Here is a 20,077-nt window from a genome sequence, read left to right on the forward strand (position 1 = left end):
CACTTCAGTGTGCATTTTATACAGCTGTGTAGAAGGGGCCTCAGATAATCCAGTTCTAAACAGATAATATAAGATTATAAATATACAGTAGTCTCTCACTTATCCAGTCCAACCCAATTCTGCCATGCAGGACACAATCCAAGCACTCTCAACAGATGGCCACCCAGCCTCTCAATACTAATACTAATACTAATAATAACAACAACATAGAGACCAAATGTGGCCTATGAACTAAACACTCTGATTTGGGATAATATTATTCTATGAACATACATCATTGTGAGCCTAACATCTGTATACCAGTGAAAGACTCCATTGCCCAGCCCAGACCTGGTTTGGACCAGCGTCCAACTGATTCTGCTGCCTCCATCCAGGTTAAATCCAGCCTGTTTATTTATTAAAATATTGCTTTATTTATCTTCTTTGCATGCCGTTATTTACAACCCGCCCAGGACTGCGATAGCAACACACAAGTGTGTGAAATGAGATGCAAAGGAACAGCTTCTCCGGGCTCGAACGGCGGAGGAGGACCAGGCGCTGGGTTCAAGCCAACATTGGTCATCGGAACAGATGGCGGGTTGGAGCACATGGCGACGGCTTGCGAAAATAAGTGCGTTTTCAAGAGGCAGCTAAAAAAAGGGAAAGGGGTTGGGGAGCCTGTCGGATTCTGGAGGCTGCGTTCCCTTCGTCGGCAAGAACCCTGTTGCTGCATTGAAAATGGCATTTTTTTGGATATGTGAGTCAATTGCTGTTGTGCATTTCGGGAACAAAGAGGTATATAAGCAACATCAAGTACATTAATGGGGACCTAACAGTCCAACAGTCTGCCGCAATGGGCACTCCCTGTTGCCTTGAGCCATGAGGAGAGGCGGGTCATACATTATTTTTTATTATTATTATTTTTATTTCATTATGACACAGCAAACAAGATAGATATGCTGGATTTCATATCACAAAATCACAAGTCGAACACTTCCCAAGTGTCTAGGACTGTGTGATATATTTATTATTATTATTATTATTATTATTATTATTATTATTATTATTATTATATTTTATGACATAGCAAACAAGATAGATATGCTGGATTTCATATCACAAAATCACAAGTCGAACACTTCCCAAGTGTCTAGGACTGTGTGATATATTTATTATTATTATTATTATTATTATTATTATTATTATTATTATTATTATTATTATTATATTTTATGACATAGCAAACAAGATAGATATGCTGGATTTCATTTCACAAAATCACAAGTTGAACACTTCCCAAGTGTCTAGGACTGTGTGATATATTTATTATTATTATTATTATTATTATTATTATTATTATTATTATTATTATTATATTTTATGACATAGCAAACAAGATAGATATGCTGGATTTCATTTCACAAAATCACAAGTCGAACACTTCCCAAGTGTCTAGGACTGTGTGATATATTTATTATTATTATTATTATTATTATTATTATTATTATTATTATTATTATTATATTTTATGACATAGCAAACAAGATAGATATGCTGGATTTCATTTCACAAAATCACAAGTTGAACACTTCCCAAGTGTCTAGGACTGTGTGATGTATTTTCGGATGATGCGTGCAGATCCCAGCCTTTTGCAGTTGGCAGATTGTGATTTTGTCAATGTCTATTGTTTCCAAATGCCGGCTGAGATCTTTTGGCACGGCACCCAATGTGCCATCACCACCGGGACCACCTGCACTGGTTTCTGCCAGTCTTTGAAGTTCAGTCTTGAGGTCCTGATAGCGGCTGAGTTTTTCCTGTTGTTTTTTGTCAATGCGACTGTCACCTGGGATGGCGACATCAATGATCCAAACCTTTTTCTTTTCCACAACTGTGATGTCTGGTGTGTTGTGTTCCAGAACTTTGTCAGTCTAGATTCAGAAGTCCCACAGTATCTTTGCATGTTCATTTTCCAATATTTTTGTAGGTTTGTGATCCCACTAGTTCTTTTCTGCTGGGAGGTGGTACTTGAGGCATAAGTTCCAAAGAATCATTTGGGCCACATAGTTGTGCCTCTGTTTGTAGTCTGTCTGTGCAATTTTCTTACAGCAGCTGAGGATATGATCAATGGTTTCGTCGGCTTCCTTGCACAGTCTGCATTTTGGGTCATCAGCTGATTTTTCGATCTTGGCCTTGATTGCATTTGTCCTGATGTCTTGCTCCTGGGCTGCAAGGATCAGGCCTTCTGTCTCCTTCTTCAGGGTCCCATTCGTGAGCCAGAGCCAGGTCTTCTCCTTATCAGCTTTTCCTTCAATTTATTTATTTATTTATTTATTTATTTATTTATTATTACTACTACTACTACTACTAAGTAAAGGTAAAGGTTTCCCCTGACGTTAAGTCCAGTCATGTCTGACTCTGGGACTCTGGTGCTCATCTACATTTCGACTTGTAATTTTGAGATATGAATTCCAGCATATCTATCTTGTTGGCTGTGTCATACAATAAAATAATAATAATAATAATGTGTGATCCAGTTCAACAGCCAGCAGAGTGTCTGCTATGGACTCATCTTATTGTGTTTCTAATAATAATAATAATAATAATAATAATAATAATAATGATGATGGAGTTGTATCCAGTACAACAGCCAGCAGAGTGTCTGTTGTGGACTCATCTTGTTGTGTTTTAAATAATAATAATAATACCCCACTGGGTCATACTTGCTTAGGGCCTATGAAAGGATGCCATAAGTTGTAACTGACTTGAAGGCACACAACAACAACAACAACAACAACCTGGCCCTTTGTTCTGTGGCCGACTGGGCCATTGAGCCGCTAGCCACTCACCCAGCTTGGTGATGCCAATCTCCTGCAGGTCCTCCCAGGTGATGTCGGTGATGAAGTCGATGTTCTCGTAGCCGTTTTCCACCAGGACCTTGTAATATTGGGCCAGTCCGATCATGGAGAGCCAGAGCGCCAGGTTGGCCTAGGAAGGGGAGGAAGGGACAAACTCGGAACCTCATTTTTACTATTATTGTATTTATTTATTTATTTATTTATAATATGTATTTATTGAAATATCATATACCATAAGAAAAGATGAGAAAAATTTAGTATACATCAAAAGTGGGAGAACAATATTTTTATTATAGAAAAGTAGGAAAAGTGAGAAGAAAAAAGAAAAAAAATGATAGTCAGAGAAAAGAAATTATATAGAATATATATATATATATATATATATATTAGACATGTCCAAAAAATCGTTTTGAATTGTATATCGAAATTATTTCAGATTGTTCTCGCTTTTTGATACGCATTCCGAGACATTGTCTCACAGTGCAACCAGCAATGTAATTTGAATTATTGTTGGACCATTCTCTAATTGTCTCTTAATGTTTCGTTAATTTTTTCCCCCCATAAATTTTTTAAAAATATATTTTTAAAAATATTTTTTTAAAAAATTGTTTCTGCAACCTACCTTGAATGGGAGCTTAGCACAGCCTAACATGGCTACCGCTCCCTGGCCAATCAGAAGCTTCCATGATGGACGCAAAGGTGGGGGCTAATGTCCTCTGCATCCACATGGAAGATTGCCATACAAGCCCAGTGTGTAGCGATTGCGCATGCGCGTCCGCCATTTTAGAAACATTTAGAATCATTACGAATTTTCGGAAATATCCAAAAATTTTGGGTGAAAAAAATCGGAAATACTTTCTATATCGAAGTGCCAGCACTCCCTACTTTAGAAACGAGAATTGAAACATTTTTTTCATCGATCGGACATGCCTTATATATATAAACTAGCTGTGCCCGGCCACACGTTGCTGTGGCTTAGTCTGGTGATGTTGGTCAGTCTACATTAGGTTGTATTTATGCTGTGACCTCCACCTTCTTTATACTCACATTAGTAATAGTATTTGAAGTCTGTTACCTTCTTCAATTTTTGTGTTGATTGATAATTGCTTGAGATCCCTGTTGTCTTTGGTTTGTTGTTAATTGTAATGTCTGATTCTGCTGAGTGTGGTTTATATTTTTATTGTGGTACAATAGTCTTTTTTTGTTTTGCCTGTGTAGGTGTTTATTATTATTATTGTTGTTGTAGTGGTCATGAAGGTTGGATAAGTTAGATGCTACTGTATTGTTTTTTGGAGGCCCAGTGTAGCACTGACTGGCCTCTCAGCCTCAGTGCCTGGCTGTTTCTTGCCTGTGATGGTGTTGATTCTTATTGTTGTTGTTGTCATTGTTATTATTGTAATTGTTTTTTTGGAGGCCACGTCTGAATGTAGGGACTGGGGAGGTGGATAAGTTGTGTTGTCAAATTTTGTATTTGTTATAGTCACAATGCGTTGTTGTGAGTTTTGTGGGTCCGGATTGTGGTTTTGTGGTGTGGTTATGTTGTTACAACTGAGAGGCAAGGCTTTTGTGTTGTGTTGCCAAGTTTTGTATTTCTGCGGCATTTAGTTGTGTGCCAAGTTTCGTATTTCTGGGGCGTTTAGTTGTGTTGTTATAGTCATGATGCGTTGCTGTGAGTTTTGTGGGTCTGGTGTGGTTTTGTGGTGTGGTTGTGTTGTTACAACCGGGAGGCAAGGCTTTTGCATTGTTTTGCCAAGTTTTGTATTTCTGGGGCGTTTAGTTGTGTTGTTATAGTCATGATGCGTTGTTGTGAGTTTTGTGGGTCTGGATTGTGGTTTTGTGTTGTGGTTGTGTTCTTACAACTGGGAGGCAAGGCTTTTGTGTTGTGTTGCCAAATTTTTTATTTCTGGGGCGTTTAGTTGTGTTATAGTCACGATGCGTTGTTGTGAGTTTTGTGGGTCCGGATTGTGGTTTTGTGGTGTAGTTGTATTGTTACAACTGGGAGAAAAGGCTTTTATGTTGTGTTGTCAAGTTTTGTATTTCTGGGGCATTTAGTTGTGTGCCAAGTTTCGTATTTCTGGGGCATTTAGTTGTGTTGTTATAGTAACGATGCATTGTTGTGAGTTTTGTGGGTCCGGATTGTGGTTTTGTGGTGTGGTTGTGTTGTTACAACCGGGAGGCAAGGTTTTTGCATTGTGTTGTCAAGTTTTATGTTTCTGGAGTGTTTAGTTGTGTGCCAAGTTTCGTATTTCTGGGACGTTTATTTGTGTTGTTATAGTCACGATGCATTGTTGTGAGTTTTGTGGGTCCGGATTGTGGTTTTGTGCTGTGGTTGTGTTGTTACAACCGGGAGGCAAGGCTTTTGCGTTGTGTTGTTATGTTTTATATTTTTGGGGCGTTTAGTTGTGTGCCAAGTTTTGTATTTCTGGGGCGTTTAGTTGTGTTGTTATAGTCACGATGCATTGTTGTGAGTTTTATGGGTCCGGATTGTGGTTTTGTGGTGTGGCTGTGTTGTTACAACCTGGAGGGAAGGCTTTTGCGTTGTGTTGCCAAGTTTCGTATTTCTGGGGCGTTTAGTTGTGTTGTTATAGTCACGATGTGTTGTTGTGAGTTTTGTGGGTCCTGTGTGGTTTTGTGGTGTGGTTGTGTTATTACAACTGGGAGGCAAGGCTTTTGCATTGTGTTGCCAAGTTTTGTATTTCTGGGGCGTTTAGTTGTGTTGTTATTGCATGATGCGTTGTTGTGAGTTTTGTGGGTCTGGATTGTGGTTTTGTGGTGTGGTTATGTTGTTGTAACCTGGAGGCAAGGCTTTTGCATTGTGTTGCCAAATTTCGTATTTCTGGGATATTTAGTTTTGTTGTTATAGTCACTGCGCAAACAACTTTATCATTTTATATATATAGATATATTTTTAATAATAATAATAATAATAATAATAATAATAATAATAATAATAATAATAATAATTTAGAGTTCTAGACTTCCAACCTGCTCTTGCTATTCCTTAAACCACCGTAATTAATATTCCATTATACTATATCCCCTTCGTCCTCTTCTAGTCTTGGAAATATTAAGCTTCAGCAGATAAGATCTAATTTTGCCTGTTTTAGATAGTCTTTGACTAAGTCCCAGTTGGTTTCTTTTTTTGGTAATCCTTGGTTTGGTTAACCTGTCCATATTCATAATCTCTAATACCTTATTTAGCCAATCCTCTTTTTTAGGTATTTCTTTTTGTCTCCACATTCTTGCATAGACTAGCCTTGCCGCTGTGACCAAAAAGTTAAACAAAATTTCTTTATTCTTGTCATTTTCAATATCCAACATTCCCAACAGGAAGAATTCTGGTTGTCTTTGGATTTTTATTTTTAAAATGGATTGTATAGCTTCCCATATATCTTTCCAAAACTTACAAGTCCACCAGGAGTGGAAAAAAGTACCTGTTTGTTGTTCACATTTCCAACATTTGTTGGAAGCGTTCTTATAGCATTTTGAGATTTTATTTGGTGTTAAATACCATAGATATTGCATCTTAAACCAGTTCTCTTTTAAGTCATATGAGTAAGTATTAGGCATGTCTGATCGATGAAAAAAATGTTTCAATTCTCGTTTCTAAAGTAGGGGGCGCTGGCGCTTCGATATAGAAAGTATTTCCGATTTTTTCACCCAAAAATTTCAGATATTTCCGAAAATTCGTAATGATTCTAAATGTTTCTAAAATGGTGGATGCGCATGCGCAATCGCTACACACTGGGCTTGTATGGCAATCTTCCATGTGGACGCAGAGGACGTTAGCCCCCACCTTTGCGTCCATCATGGAAGCTTCTGATTGGCTGGGGAGCGGTAGCCATGTTAGGCTGCACTAAGCTCCCATTCAAGGTAGGTTGCAGAAACAAATTATTTTTTTAAAAATATTTTTTAAAATATATTTTTTTTAAAAAATGGGGGGGGGGGGGAATTAACAAAACATTAAGAGACAATTAGAGAATGGGCCAACAATGGTTCGAATTACATTGCTGGTTACGCTGTGAGACAATGTCTCGGAATGCGTATCAAAAAGCGAGAACAATCCGAAATAATTCCGATATACGATTCAAAACGATTTTTTGGACATGTCGAGTAAGTATATTTCAGTCTTTGGTTCCAGGCTTTTTCCAGTGCTTCAAATCAATCTGATGTCCAACATTTTGGGCCCATTATTGTATTTATTGATACCCCGCTTTATCTCCCCCGAAGGGGACTCAAAGCGGCTTGACACAAAAGTATAAGCATAACCATTAAAAATATGCAAACATTACAACAGGATTGAATATAAACAGTATTTTAAAATTCATAGTTAAAAACCATTTCCGCCACAACGTTAGGCCCAAGAGAGGCATTTTTCAATAACAAGAATTGAGCAGATCCTAAGTGACATTTGGAGGGGATTTTTTTTTATTTGCAAAATAATTTCTGGGCCCTTGGGATTCACAAAAGAAAATGGTCCTGGATGAGCCCCATAGGCTGCTCTTTATTCTGAGTTACATATACAGTAGAATCTCACTTATCCAATGTAAACGGGCTGGCAGAACGTTGGATAAGCGAATATGTTGGATAATAAGGAGAGATTAAGGAAAAGCCTATTAAACATCAAATTTGGTTATGATTTTACACATTAAGCACCAAAACATCATGTTATACAACAAATTTGACAGAAAAGGTAGTTCATTACACATTAAAGCTATGTAGTAATTACTGTATTTACGAACTTGGCACCAAAATATCACAATGCATTGAAAACAGTGACTACAAAAATGCGTTGGATAATCCAGAATGTTGGTAAGCGAGTGTTGGGTAAGTGAGACTCTACTGTAGCTATAGCAGTTTCACTTCAATTTAATAGCCATGGTTAAATTCCCCAAAATCCCGGGATATATAGCAGGGCGAGAGGGACTTAAGATTCTGCATCAGAGAGTTGTAGTTCACCTCCTTGAACTCTTTTCTTTTTGTAATATTTCTCCCTATAGCTTGATCTTCCTCTTTTATTAGAAAATGATGATGATGATTTAATACCTGTCCCTCCTTGATCCTTCTCTTTTACAATAAAATAATAATATTAACATTATAAATATTATTATGAATTATATAATATTATTAATAATTGCTTGTCTCTGCCTATGGCTTGAGCCTCTTCTTTTACAAGAAAATAATAATAATAATAATAATAATAATAATAATAATAATTGTTATTGTTATTTATTGCCTGTTTTTGCCCTTTGGCTTGATCTTTTTAAACAAGAAAATAATAATAATAACAATATGAAATCCAGCATGTCTATCTTGTTTGCTGTGTCATATAATAATAATAATAATAATAATAATAATAATAACTTGTCTCCCCCATGGCTTGATCCTTTTCTTTTACAAGAAAATAATAATAATAAAATATTTATTTATTTATTTATTTATTGCCTGTCCCTCCAAATGGCTTGATCCTTCTCTTTTACAATATTATTATTATTATTATTATTATTATGTTATTATTTTATTATGACACAGCAAACAAGATAGATATGCTGGATTTCTTATCACAGAATCACAAGTCGAACACTTCCCAAGTGTCTAGGACCGTGTGATGTATTATTATTATTATTATTATTATTATTATTATTATTATTATTATTATTATTCTTAGCTTGTTTCTGCCTATGGCTTGATTTTCCTCTTTTACAGGAAAATTATTATTATTATTATTATTATTATTATTATTATTATTATTATTAATAATAATAATAATAATAATAGCATGCCTCCCCATATGGCTGGATCCTCCTCTTTTATAAGTAAATAAATTATTATCATCATCATCATCATCATCATCATCATCATCATTATTATTTGCCAGTCTCTCCCTAGGGCTTGATCCTCCTCTTTTACGAGAAAAGACAAGAAGGACAGAAAACAGAAGGAACTAGTAATTAAGACGCCCCCTCCCCACTTCCCTGCCCCAATAAGCTCGATGGGAAGCAATAAAAGGAAGGCTTTAATTAACATTGCAGGGACCTTGCTGAGTGGGAAAGTGAATAGAGCGATCCCAGCAATTAGAAGAGGGCCGGACGCTCTAGTAAGAACCAGCTAATTATGCTTCCAAGGGGGTCCGAAGCACACAATATGGAATCTCAGCCACTTTTAAGAGACCCAAAAGAAAAGGAACTGTGTGTTGCTGTTAAGGAAGGAAGCAATCCCTTTGGAAGGAAGTACGATTCAATAAAAAAACCCATACCGGTTTGTACTCCGGGAGCCATTCGGAAATATTGAGGCTGTTGATCTCGGAGGCAATCTTCTTCCGGTGCCCGGGTTTGGTGACCCCGATGGCCGTCAGGTCCTGCAGAAAAGGCAAAAATTATTTCATTTGGTCTATATCCTGCCTTCTCATACCGTGTTTCCCCGAAAATAAGACAGTGTCTTATATTAATTTTTGCTCCCAAAGATGCTCTAGGTCTTATTTTCAGGGGATGTCTTATTTTTCCATAAAGAAGAATTCACATTTATTGTTGAACAAAAAAATGAACATTTATTATATACTGTACAGTAGTTGTCAACACAAACCAGCATAACCTGACAAACTGTGATTCCTATCAAGAATTTCTTGTTACTACCAATATTTCCATGTACAACACTTTATGGTACGGACATTTACCGATCCCGCAAGTTCTGGTGTTCTGTTCATTGGGCATGCTTTGAAACAAAAACTTCTCTAGGTCTTACTTTCAGGGGAGGCCTTATATTTAGCAATTCAGCAAAACCTCTACTAGGTCTTATTTTCTGGGGATGGCTTATGTTAGGGGAAACAGGGTAGAAAGGTAAAGGTTTCCCCTGACGTTAAGTCCAGTCGTGTTGGACTCTGGGGGTTGGTGCTCATCTCCATTTCCAAGCCGAAGAGCCGGCGTTGTCCGTAGACTCCTCCAAGGTCATGTGGCCACTGGCATGACTGCATGGAGCGCCGTTACCGTCCCGCATGTTTTCAAACTGCTAGGTTGGCAGAAGCTGAGGCCTGTGACCTTTCGGTCCTCAAGTTCAGCAGCTCAGTGGTTTAACATGCTGCGCCACCGGGAGGCCCCATTGGATATAATATACAATAATATCTATATATATAAAAGAGTGATGGAATCCTGGCAACCAACAAAACAACAAAACTAAAGGCCCCCCAACCTCGAAAATTGACAGCACAACCCTTCATCCACGCCTCTAGGTTGGTACAACAAAAAGAAAAGAAAAATAAAGTCCTAATTAGAGGAAGAGGAATACAGTAGAGTCTCACTTATCCAAGCTAAATGGGCCGGCAGAAGCTTGGATAAGCGAATATCTTGGATATTAAGGAGAGGTTAAGGAAAAACCTATTAAACATCAAATTAGGTTATGATTTAACAAATTAAGCACCAAAACATCATGTTATACAACAAATCTGACAGAAAAAGTAGTTCAATATGCAGTAATGTTATGTTGTAATTACTGTATTTACGAATTTAGCACCAAAATATCATGATACAGTAGAGTCTCACTTATCCAACACTCACTTATCCAACGTTCTGGATTATCCAACGCATTTTTGTAGTCAATGTTTTCAATATATCATGATATTTTGGTGCTAAATCCGTAAATACTGTAATTACTACATAGCATTAATGTGTAATGAACTACTTTTTCTGTCAAATTTGTTGTATAATGTGATGTTTTGGTGCTTAATTTGTAAAATCATAACCTATTTTGATGTTTAATAGGTTTTTCTTAATCTCTCCTTATTATCCAACATATTCACTTATCCAACATTCTGCCGGCCCGTTTATGTTGGATACATGAGACTCTACTGTATATTGAAAACATTGACTACAAAAATGGCTTGGATGATCCAGAAGCTTGGATAAGCGAGGCTTAGATAAGTGAGACTCTACTGTAATTGTTTTTTTTTTATCCAATTGCTGCCAGTTAGAAGGCTAAGCTCTGCCCACTTGGTCAGATTATCAGATTTGAACTGGATTATATGGCAGTGTAGACTCAAGGCCCTTCCACACAGCTATAGAACCCATTTATAATGGACTTAATGTCAGGGGAAAACCTTGACCCTTTACCTCCCACTCAGCAACCCACTCAGCCCAGGGGACAGGCAGAGTTAGGCCTCACTTAGGCCTCTTCCACACTGCCTATAAAATCTGATAGATTTCAACTGGATTATTTTGACTCCACACTGCCATATAATCCACTTCAGTGTGCATTTTATACAGCTGTGTAAAAGAGGCCTCATATAATCCAGTTCTAAGCAGAAAATATAAGATTATAAATATACAGTAGAGTCTCACTTATCCAACATAAACAGGCTGGCAGAACGTTGGATAAGTGAATATGTTGGATAAGAAGAAGGGATTCAGGAAAAGACGATTAAACATCGAATTAGGTAATCATTATACAAATTAAGCACCAAAACATCATGTTATACAACGAATTTGACAGAAAAAGAAGTTCCATGTGCCTCGGTGGTCCTCACCTCGGGGGTCATCCGGCTGATGGTGGGGATGTCGTACCCGGCGTTGATGAAGTGAGGGGCGTAAAGCTGCAGCTGGAACTTGCAAAGCCACTGGTAGACGGCTTCTGAGCTCTGCAAGGAGGAGACGGAGACAGACCCATTATCCTCTGTTGACTTAGGGCAACCTTGGGTCCTCCAGGTGTTTTGGACTTCAACTCCCGCAATTCCTAACAGCCGGTAGGCTGTTAGGAATTGCGGGAGTTGAAGTCCAAAACACCTGGAGGGCCCAAGTTGGCCCATATCTAACTTAAGGAGAGACTCACCTTCCCCTCCGACATGGGCTCCACCTTCTTCGGCTGCTGTTCGCCATAAGGCTGGCTCTGGAAAGAGGAGCCGCCAAGGCTTGGGGTCCGGGAAGAACCTGCCGCAAAACAAGCAAAGGAACACAATCAACTCCAACGCCGGCCGTTGCGACGGTTGCAGAAAGCCAGGGTTTACGGTTCGGTTGTGTTCAACATCTTTATTAACGACTTAGACGAAGGGTTAGAAGGCACGATCATCAAGTTTGCAGACGACACCAAACTGGGAGGGATAGCTAACACTCCAGAAGACAGGAGCAGAATTCAAAACGATCTTGACAGACTAGAGAGATGGGCCGAAACTCACAAAATGAAGTTCAACAGGGACAAATGCAAGAGACTTCACTTCGGCAGAAAAAATGGAAATCAAAGATACAGAATGGGGGACACCTGGCTTGACAGCAGTGTGTGCGAAAAAGACCTTGGAGTCCTCGTGGGGAGGAAGATGAACATGAGCCAACAATGTGATGCAGCAGCTAAAAAAGCCAATGGGATTCTGGCCTGCATCAATAGGGGAACAGCGTCTAGATCCAGGGAAGTCCTGCTCCCCTCTATTCTGCCTTGGTCAGACCACACCTGGAATACTGCGTCCAATTCTTGTCACCGCAGATGAAGGGAGATGTTGACAAGCTGGAAAGCGTCCAGAGGAGGGCGACTAAAATGATTAAGGGTCTGGAGAACAAGCCCTATGAGGAGCGGCTTAAAGAGCTGGGCATGTTTAGCCTGCAGAAGAGAAGGCTGAGAGGAGACATGATAGTCATGTACAAATATGTGAGGGGAAGTCATAGGGAGGAGGGAGCAAGATTGTTTTCTGCTGCCCTGCAGAAGGGAACAATGGCTTCAAACTACAGGAAAGGAAGGAGATTCCACCTGAACATCAGGAAGAACTTCCTCATTGTGAGAAGGGCTGTTCATTAGTGGAACTCTCTCCCCCAGACTGTGGTGGAGGCTCCTTCTTTGGAGGCTTTTAAGCAGAGGCTGGATGGCCATCTGTTGGGGGTGCTTTGAATGCGATTTCCTGCTTCTTAGCAGGGGGTTGGACTAGATGGCCCATGTGGTCTCTTCCAACTCTACTATTCTATGATTCTATGATTCTATGACTCGGAACGGCAAGCCAAGGACTAGAGTTCAGCAGCACTGCAAAGCATTTTAGGTACGTCAACAAGCTTGTCGTGGTTTTTGCTATTTGTTTTCTTTTCATTGTTTCAATGCTTAATCCTGTTTTAATGTTTGCATGGGACTTTTAGAGGTTTTAAATCATTGTTTTTATTGTTGGATGCTTTGGGTCTCGTTTTAGAGAGATACTAGCTGTGCCCGGCCACGCGTTGCTGTGGCGAAGTCTGGTGGTATGGGAAATAAAGTATTGAGGAATTGGTGGTAGTTAAGGTAAAGGGTCAAGGTTTTCCCCTGACATTAAGTCCATTATAAATGGGTTATATAGCTGTGTGGAAGGGCCTTGAGTCTACACTGCCATATAATCCAGTTCAAATCTGATAATCTGTATTTTATAGGCAGTGTGAAAGAGGCCTAAGTGAGGCCTAACTCTGCCTGTCCCCTGGGCTGAGTGGGTTGCTAAGAGACCAAGTGGGCAGAGCTTAGCCTTCTAACTGGCAGCAATTGGATAAAAACAATTATTCCTCTCCCTCTAATTAGGACTTTGTTTTTCTTTTCTTTTTGTTGTATGAACGTAGAGGCGTGGATGAGGGGTTGTGCTGCCAAGTGTAGTGTTTCTGGGGTGTGTAGTTTTGTTGTTTTGTCCTAGGCCGAAATTTCATTACCCTTTTATATATATAGAAAGGTAAAGGTTTTGCCAACTTTGGGGGTTGGTTCTCATCAACATTCCTAAGACAAAGAGCCGGCGTTGTCCGTAGACACCGTTGTCCATAGAGCCAGCATTCTCTGTAGAGCAGTACCTATTGATCTACTTACATTTTGTTGTTGAAGGCTTTCATGGCCGGAATCACAAGGTTGTAGGTACATACAATATATGGTATTATTTGTATAGCACAATATAAGCATTACATATTATATTATATTATTATACATTTATATATATAATATATTTATATTATATTATATTATATATTTATATATAATTATATATTTTAACTATTTTTAGTATGGGCCTTTTGTCAATGTCTTTCACTATGTTGTGACCTGCCTCCAGCCAGAAGGAGAGGCGAGGAATTAATTAATGAATTGTGTTGCTGTGAGTTTTCTGGAATGTCTGGCCATGTGCCAGAAGCATTCTCTCCTGACGTTTCACCCACATCTGTGGCAGGCATCCTCAGAGGTTGTGAGGATGCCTGCCATAGATGTGGGCGAAACGTCAGGAGAAAGTACTTCTGGAACATGGCCAGACAGCCCGGAAAACACACAACAACCTTACTCACATTTGCATGTTTTTGAACTGCTAGGTTGGCAGAAGCTAGCAGTGGGAGCTCACCCTGCTCCCTGGGTTCGAACCACCAACCTTTTGGTCAGCAAGTTCAGCAGCTCAGTGGTTTAACCCGCTGCGCTACTAGGAGCTCCATAGAAAAATAAAGCAGGATAGAAATAGAAGTAGAGGAGAAAGATAAAGAAGAAGAGGAGGAGGAGGAAGAAGAAGAGAAGGAAGAGGAGAAAGAAGAAGAAAAGGAGGAAGAAGAGGAAGAAGAAGAGGAGGAGGAAGAGAAGGAGAAGAGGAAGAAGAAGAGGAGGAGGAAGAATAGGAAGAGAAGAGAAAGAGTAAGACGAAGACAAGAAGGAAGAGGAAGAAGAAACAATAATGACAACAATAACAACAGAATTCCAATTTCTGTAACAAAGTTTCCTAGGTTGTGATCATTACTCTATGAACTCTATTCCTTGGATTACAATCCTTAGTCTTTTGCCAAACTATAAATTCCAGAATTCTGCAACCGGTGGCACAGATCCCCAAAGAAGCTGGGATCCTTGGCAGCATATAGCCACGGAATATAGGGATTTCCAAGACAGCGGGGCAGTGAATCCACTCCGGGTTTTAGCCTGAAATTGCAAGTTTCGCAAATATGAGAAGTCCTCCTTTAAAATCTTGCCCTAAAATGACACGGAAACCTCCTTAAAAGGAACATTTTGCAAAGAGAATGGGGTCACCCAGCAGGTATATTCTTCCAAAAATTTCAGCAACGGACTCTTTAACTTGCAAACCGACCACCGTGCAAGAAGCCCATTGTCATGATCTCCAATCTGTGACATCTCTAGTCGGCTGACCAAGAACAGATGCCAGCCATAAAACAAGCCAGCCATAAAACCTCAATGACCCTCTGGTATGTGACAGCCCCTATATAAATGGGCCAAAGAGAAGGTTCTGGTATTCGGTACAATAAAATCTGTTGGAATCTACCAGCGTGTCTTGGTGCTCTTTCCTCTGGAAAGAGAATGGGGTCACCCAGCAGATGCTCACAGCCAGAGCTGGCTAAAGATGGCAACCAAGGTGACCTTGAAGGTATATTCTTCCTAAAATTTCGGCAACGGACTCTTTAACTTGCAAACCGACCACCGTGCAAGAAGCCCATTGTCATGATCTCCAATCTGTGACATCTCTAGTCGGCTGACCAAGAACAGATGCCAGCCATAAAACAAGCCAGCCATAAAACCTCAATGACCCTCTGGTATGTGACAGCCCCTATATAAATGGGCCAAAGAGAAGGTTCTGGTATTCGGTACAATAAAATCTGTTGGAATCTACCAGCGTGTCTTGGTGCTCTTTCCTCTGGAAAGAGAATGGGGTCACCCAGCAGATGCTCACAGCCAGAGCTGGCTAAAGATGGCAACCAAGGTGACCTTGAAGGTATATTCTTCCTAAAATTTCGGCAACGGACTCTTTAACTTGCAAACCGACCACCGTGCAAGAAGCCCATTGTCATGATCTCCAATCTGTGACATCTCTGGTCGGCTGACAAAGAACAGATGCCAGCCATAAAACCTCAATGACCCTCTGGTATGTGAGAGCCCCTATATAAATGGGCCAAAGAGAAGGTTCTGGTATTCGGTACAATAAAATCTGTTGGAATCTACCAGCGTGTTTTATTGCTCTTTCCTTTGGAAGACTGACCCACAGCACAACTGGGAGAAGAGAACCCGACACCCATCTGGATTGAGAAGGAGTTTGGAATTGGCCGGAATTCCAAACATTGTTGTGTCTGAAAAGGAAGGCTGTGTCTCTCTATTGACCCCAAGATGCCCAAGCTTTTGATGTGCCGAATCCGGGAGAGCAAAGTCGGACTCTGTGCCGAATCCAAGAGAGCAATGCCGAAATCGGACTCGCAGGCCTTGGGCATCTTTGCTGGAGAAGACAGATTTGTACGGCTTCAAGCAAGCCGCCGAGGCTTCCGTGTTCTCCGTCCGCCCCCGGTGCCCAAAACAAGGATCTTCGCACTTCGAAGCGACACATTTGCAAAAAAAAATAACGAAAGGCTCCGAAGACGCAGGGAGATCACGACGACGACGGTACCATCTGCCACCCAAATCCTCTCACCTCCATCCACGAAATCTCAAGCCTTTCCATAGCAAACGAAACCAAAAAAGGGGGTCTTCCAAGACTTCAACAGACCCCAAAGAAGATCTTGGAATCGCTTCCGTTTTGGGAAATAATAACGCAACGGCCATAAACAGATCTGTGCCAGATGGTTCTTCTGAACGGCGAAGGGGCGAGAGCCAGACTGGTGCATGTTTTTTTGGGCACCCTATTCGTGCCAAAATACCCCCCTTCCCCTCCACCCCGGATCCCATTCCTTTTTCCCCTCCCGACGTTTCCGTACTAACCGAAGCAAGCGAAGGCATGGCAGCAGCAAAAAGGAAGGGTCATTTTAAAAGCCGGTCGGAAAGGTCAGGAGAAAGCCGCCGACAAGCAAAGGCAAAAAGAGCCCAGTCCGTCCACCACGCACCTGCGGGACTCTCCGACGCCGCCGATGCCGCTTTGGAAGGGCCGTCACCCAGGGAGGATTCTTGCACAGACGCCTTCTGGGAAAGGACTGTCGCCAAAAGCTGAGAAACGGAGGGGAGGGAAGAAACAGACGGCTGTCAGCGAAAGGGAAAAAGGCAGCGGAGCACCCGGCAATTTTATCCCACTTCTTTTCTGTCTGTTCAACGGATGCAGCTAGAAACATGTTTGGGAGTGGAATACATGTCCAGGGCTGTCTCCTTCCCTATCTGCAGGGCTGCATATGAGTTTGATGGTGATGATAATAATATTAATAATAGTAATAATAATAGTGAGGATTTGAAGATCGAACTGCAAAGACTCTGGCACAAGCCAGGCAAGGTGGTCTCAGGGCTGTTTGGCATACTAAAGACCTTGGCCTGCACTTAAAAACAATCAGCACTCTATCTACAAACTATCTACAGACTCACAAAGAAAAACTCAAAAATCAGAACAGTAAATGAGAAGCAACACTCTGAAAACCAGACATGGGAACCAAGGGCAGCTAACGACTCTGAACAAAGGATGCCCCCAGGCAGGAAGCCAGGAGATGAAGCTATTCAATGCTAATTGAGGTGATTAACTACAACATTCACATTGGCCTCCAACTGACAAAGAGTTCTTCTCTCACCCTGGACTTTCCACAGATATATATAAGCCTTCCTGGCTGAGTTTCTCCATGCCTCACAATTATTATTTATTATTTACAGTATTTATATTCCTCTGAGGATGCCTGCCATAGATGTGAGCAAAACGTCAGGAGAGAATACTTCTAGAACATGGCCAGACAGCCCGGAAAACATACAACAACCCAATCAGCGCTCTCCAAATCACCACCTGTCAGCTGCAAAAGGCCACCCTATTCGGATCTGCATGCGTTATTTGTCTGTTCAATGGATGCAGCTCGAAACATGTTTGGGAGTGGAATACATGTCCAGGAGTCTCCTTCTTTATTTGCAGGGCTGCATATGAGTTTGATGACGATGATAATAATATTAATAATAGTAATAATAATAGTGAGGATTTGAAGATCGAACTGCAAAGACTCTGGCACAAGCCAGGCAAGGTGGTCCCAGGGGTAATCGGCACACTAAAGACCTTGGCCTGCACTTAAAAACAATCAGCGCTCTCCAAATCACCATCTGTCAGCTGCAAAAGGCCACCCTATTCGGATCTGCATGCGTTATTTGTCTGTTCAACGGATGCAGCTAGAAACATGTTTGGGAGTGGAATACATGTCCAGGGGAGTCTCCTTCCTTATCTGCAGGGCTGCATATGAGTTTGATGGTGATGATAATAATATTAATAATAGTAATAATAATAATAGTGAGGATTTGAAGATCGAACTGCAAAGACTCTGGCACAAGCGAGTCAAGGTGGTCTCGGGGGTGATCGGCATGCTAAAGACCTTGGCCTGCACTTAAAAATAATATCTTCCTGTCTGGCAGAAGGGGTTGGACTGGATGGCCTTTAGGGTCCCTTTTATGATTCAGAGGCAAGATAGCCATCTGTCGGGAGGGATCAGATGATGTCTTCCTATCTGGGAGAAGGGAGGCTGGATGGCATTTGTGGGTCTCGTATGAGTTTGATGATGATGATGATGATGATGATGATAATAATACATCACACAGTCCTAGACACTTGGGAAGTGTTCAACTTGTGATTTTGTGATACGAAATCCAGCATATCTATCTTGTTTGCTGTGTCATAATAAAATAAAATAAAATAAAATAAAATAATAATAATAATAATAATAATAATAATAATAATAATAATAGGTGCCGTGCCAAAAGATCTCAGCCGGCATTTGGAAACAATAAACATTGACAAAATTACGATCTGCCAACTGCAAAAGGCCACCCTACGGGGATCTGTGCGCATCATCCGAAAATACATCACACAGTCCTAGACACTTGGGAAGTGTTCGACTTGTGATTTTGTGAAACGAAATCCAGCATATCTATCTTGTTTGCTGTGTCATAATAAAATGATGACAATGGATAATAATATAATAATTCTATCATCCTGCCTCACAGAAGGAGGTTGGACTGGATGGTCTTTAGGATCCATTCCAATTTTGGAACCCAAGATTTTATCATTACATTTTTTGTATGTGATCTTTTATGACTTGTTTTTATTGTTGATTGACTTGTTTATTGCTTTGTTTTTATATTGTTGATGTCCGGGCTTGGCCCCATGTAAGCCGCCCCGAGTCCTTTTGGGGAGATGGGGCGGGGTATAAAAATAAAATTATTATTATTATTATTTTATTATGACACAGCAAACAAGATAGACATGCTGGATTTCATATCACAAAATCACAAGTCGAACACTTCCCAAGTGTCTAGGACTGTGTGATGTATTTTCGGATGATGCGCGCAGATCCCAGCAGGGTGGCCTTTTGCAGTTGGCAGATTATTATTATTATTATTATTATTATTATTATTATTATTATTATTATTATTATTTTATTGTATGACACAGCAAACAAGAAAGATATGGTGGATTTCATATCACAAAATCACTACTTGAACACTTCACAAGTGTTTAGGACTGTGATGTATCCATTATTATTATTATTATTATTATTTTATTATGACACAGCAAACAAGATAGACATGCTGGATTTCGAATCACAAAATCACAAGTCGAACACTTCCCAAGTGTCTAGGACTGTGTGATGTATTTTCAGATGATGCGCGCAGATCCCAGCAGGGTGGCCTTTTGCAGTTGGCAGATTGTGATTTTGTCAATGTCTATTGTTTCCAAATGCCGGCTGAGATCTTTTGGCACGGCACCCAGTGTGCCCATCACCACCGGGACCACCTGCACTGGTTTCTGCCAGAGTCTTTGGAGTTCAATCTTGAGGTCCTGAGAGCGGCTGAGTTTTTCCTGTTGTTTTTCGTCAATGCGACTGTCACCTGGGATGGCGACATCAATGATCCAAACCTTTTTCTTTTCCACAACTGTGATGTCTGGTGTGTTGTGTTCCAGAACTTTGTCAGTCTGGATTCGGAAGTCCCACAGTATCTTTGCGTGCTCATTTTCCAAGACTTTTGCAGGTTTGTGATCCCACCAGTTCTTAACTGCAGGGAGGTGATACTTGAGGCATAAGTTCCAATGAATCATTTGGGCCACAGAGTTGTGCCTCTGTTTGTAGTCTGTCTGTGCAATTTTCTTACAGCAGCTGAGGATATGATCAATGGTTTCATCAGCTTCCTTGCAGAGTCTGCATTTTGGGTCATCAGCTGATTTTTTATTATTATTATATTATATTATTATATTGATTATTATTATTATTATTATTTTATTATGACACAGCAAACAAGATAGACATGCTGGATTTCATATCACAAAATCACAAGTCGAACACTTCCCAAGTGTCTAGGACTGTGTGATGTATTTTCGGATGATGCGCACAGATCCCAGTAGGGTGGCCTTTTGCAGT

The 20,077-nt window shown here is 40.3% G+C and overlaps 1 protein-coding gene across 1 annotated transcript in view; it reads right to left on the bottom strand.

The window, feature by feature from the left end:
* The window catches only part of caskin1 (CASK interacting protein 1), a 170,385-nt gene that overhangs the window by 19,382 nt on the left and 130,926 nt on the right, over positions 1-20,077 (bottom strand). Inside the window, exons 13-17 of the mRNA XM_062964662.1 lie at positions 16,595-16,694; positions 11,652-11,749; positions 11,350-11,460; positions 9,091-9,192; positions 2,826-2,964 (exon numbers count right to left, since the gene is read on the bottom strand). Coding sequence (XP_062820732.1) covers positions 2,826-2,964; positions 9,091-9,192; positions 11,350-11,460; positions 11,652-11,749; positions 16,595-16,694 — 550 coding nt within the window. The remainder of the gene's footprint in view (positions 1-2,825; positions 2,965-9,090; positions 9,193-11,349; positions 11,461-11,651; positions 11,750-16,594; positions 16,695-20,077) is intronic.

This window comes from Anolis carolinensis, unplaced genomic scaffold (genome assembly GCF_035594765.1).
Source record: "Anolis carolinensis isolate JA03-04 unplaced genomic scaffold, rAnoCar3.1.pri scaffold_13, whole genome shotgun sequence".
In the NCBI taxonomy this organism is placed as follows: domain Eukaryota; kingdom Metazoa; phylum Chordata; class Lepidosauria; order Squamata; family Dactyloidae; genus Anolis; species Anolis carolinensis.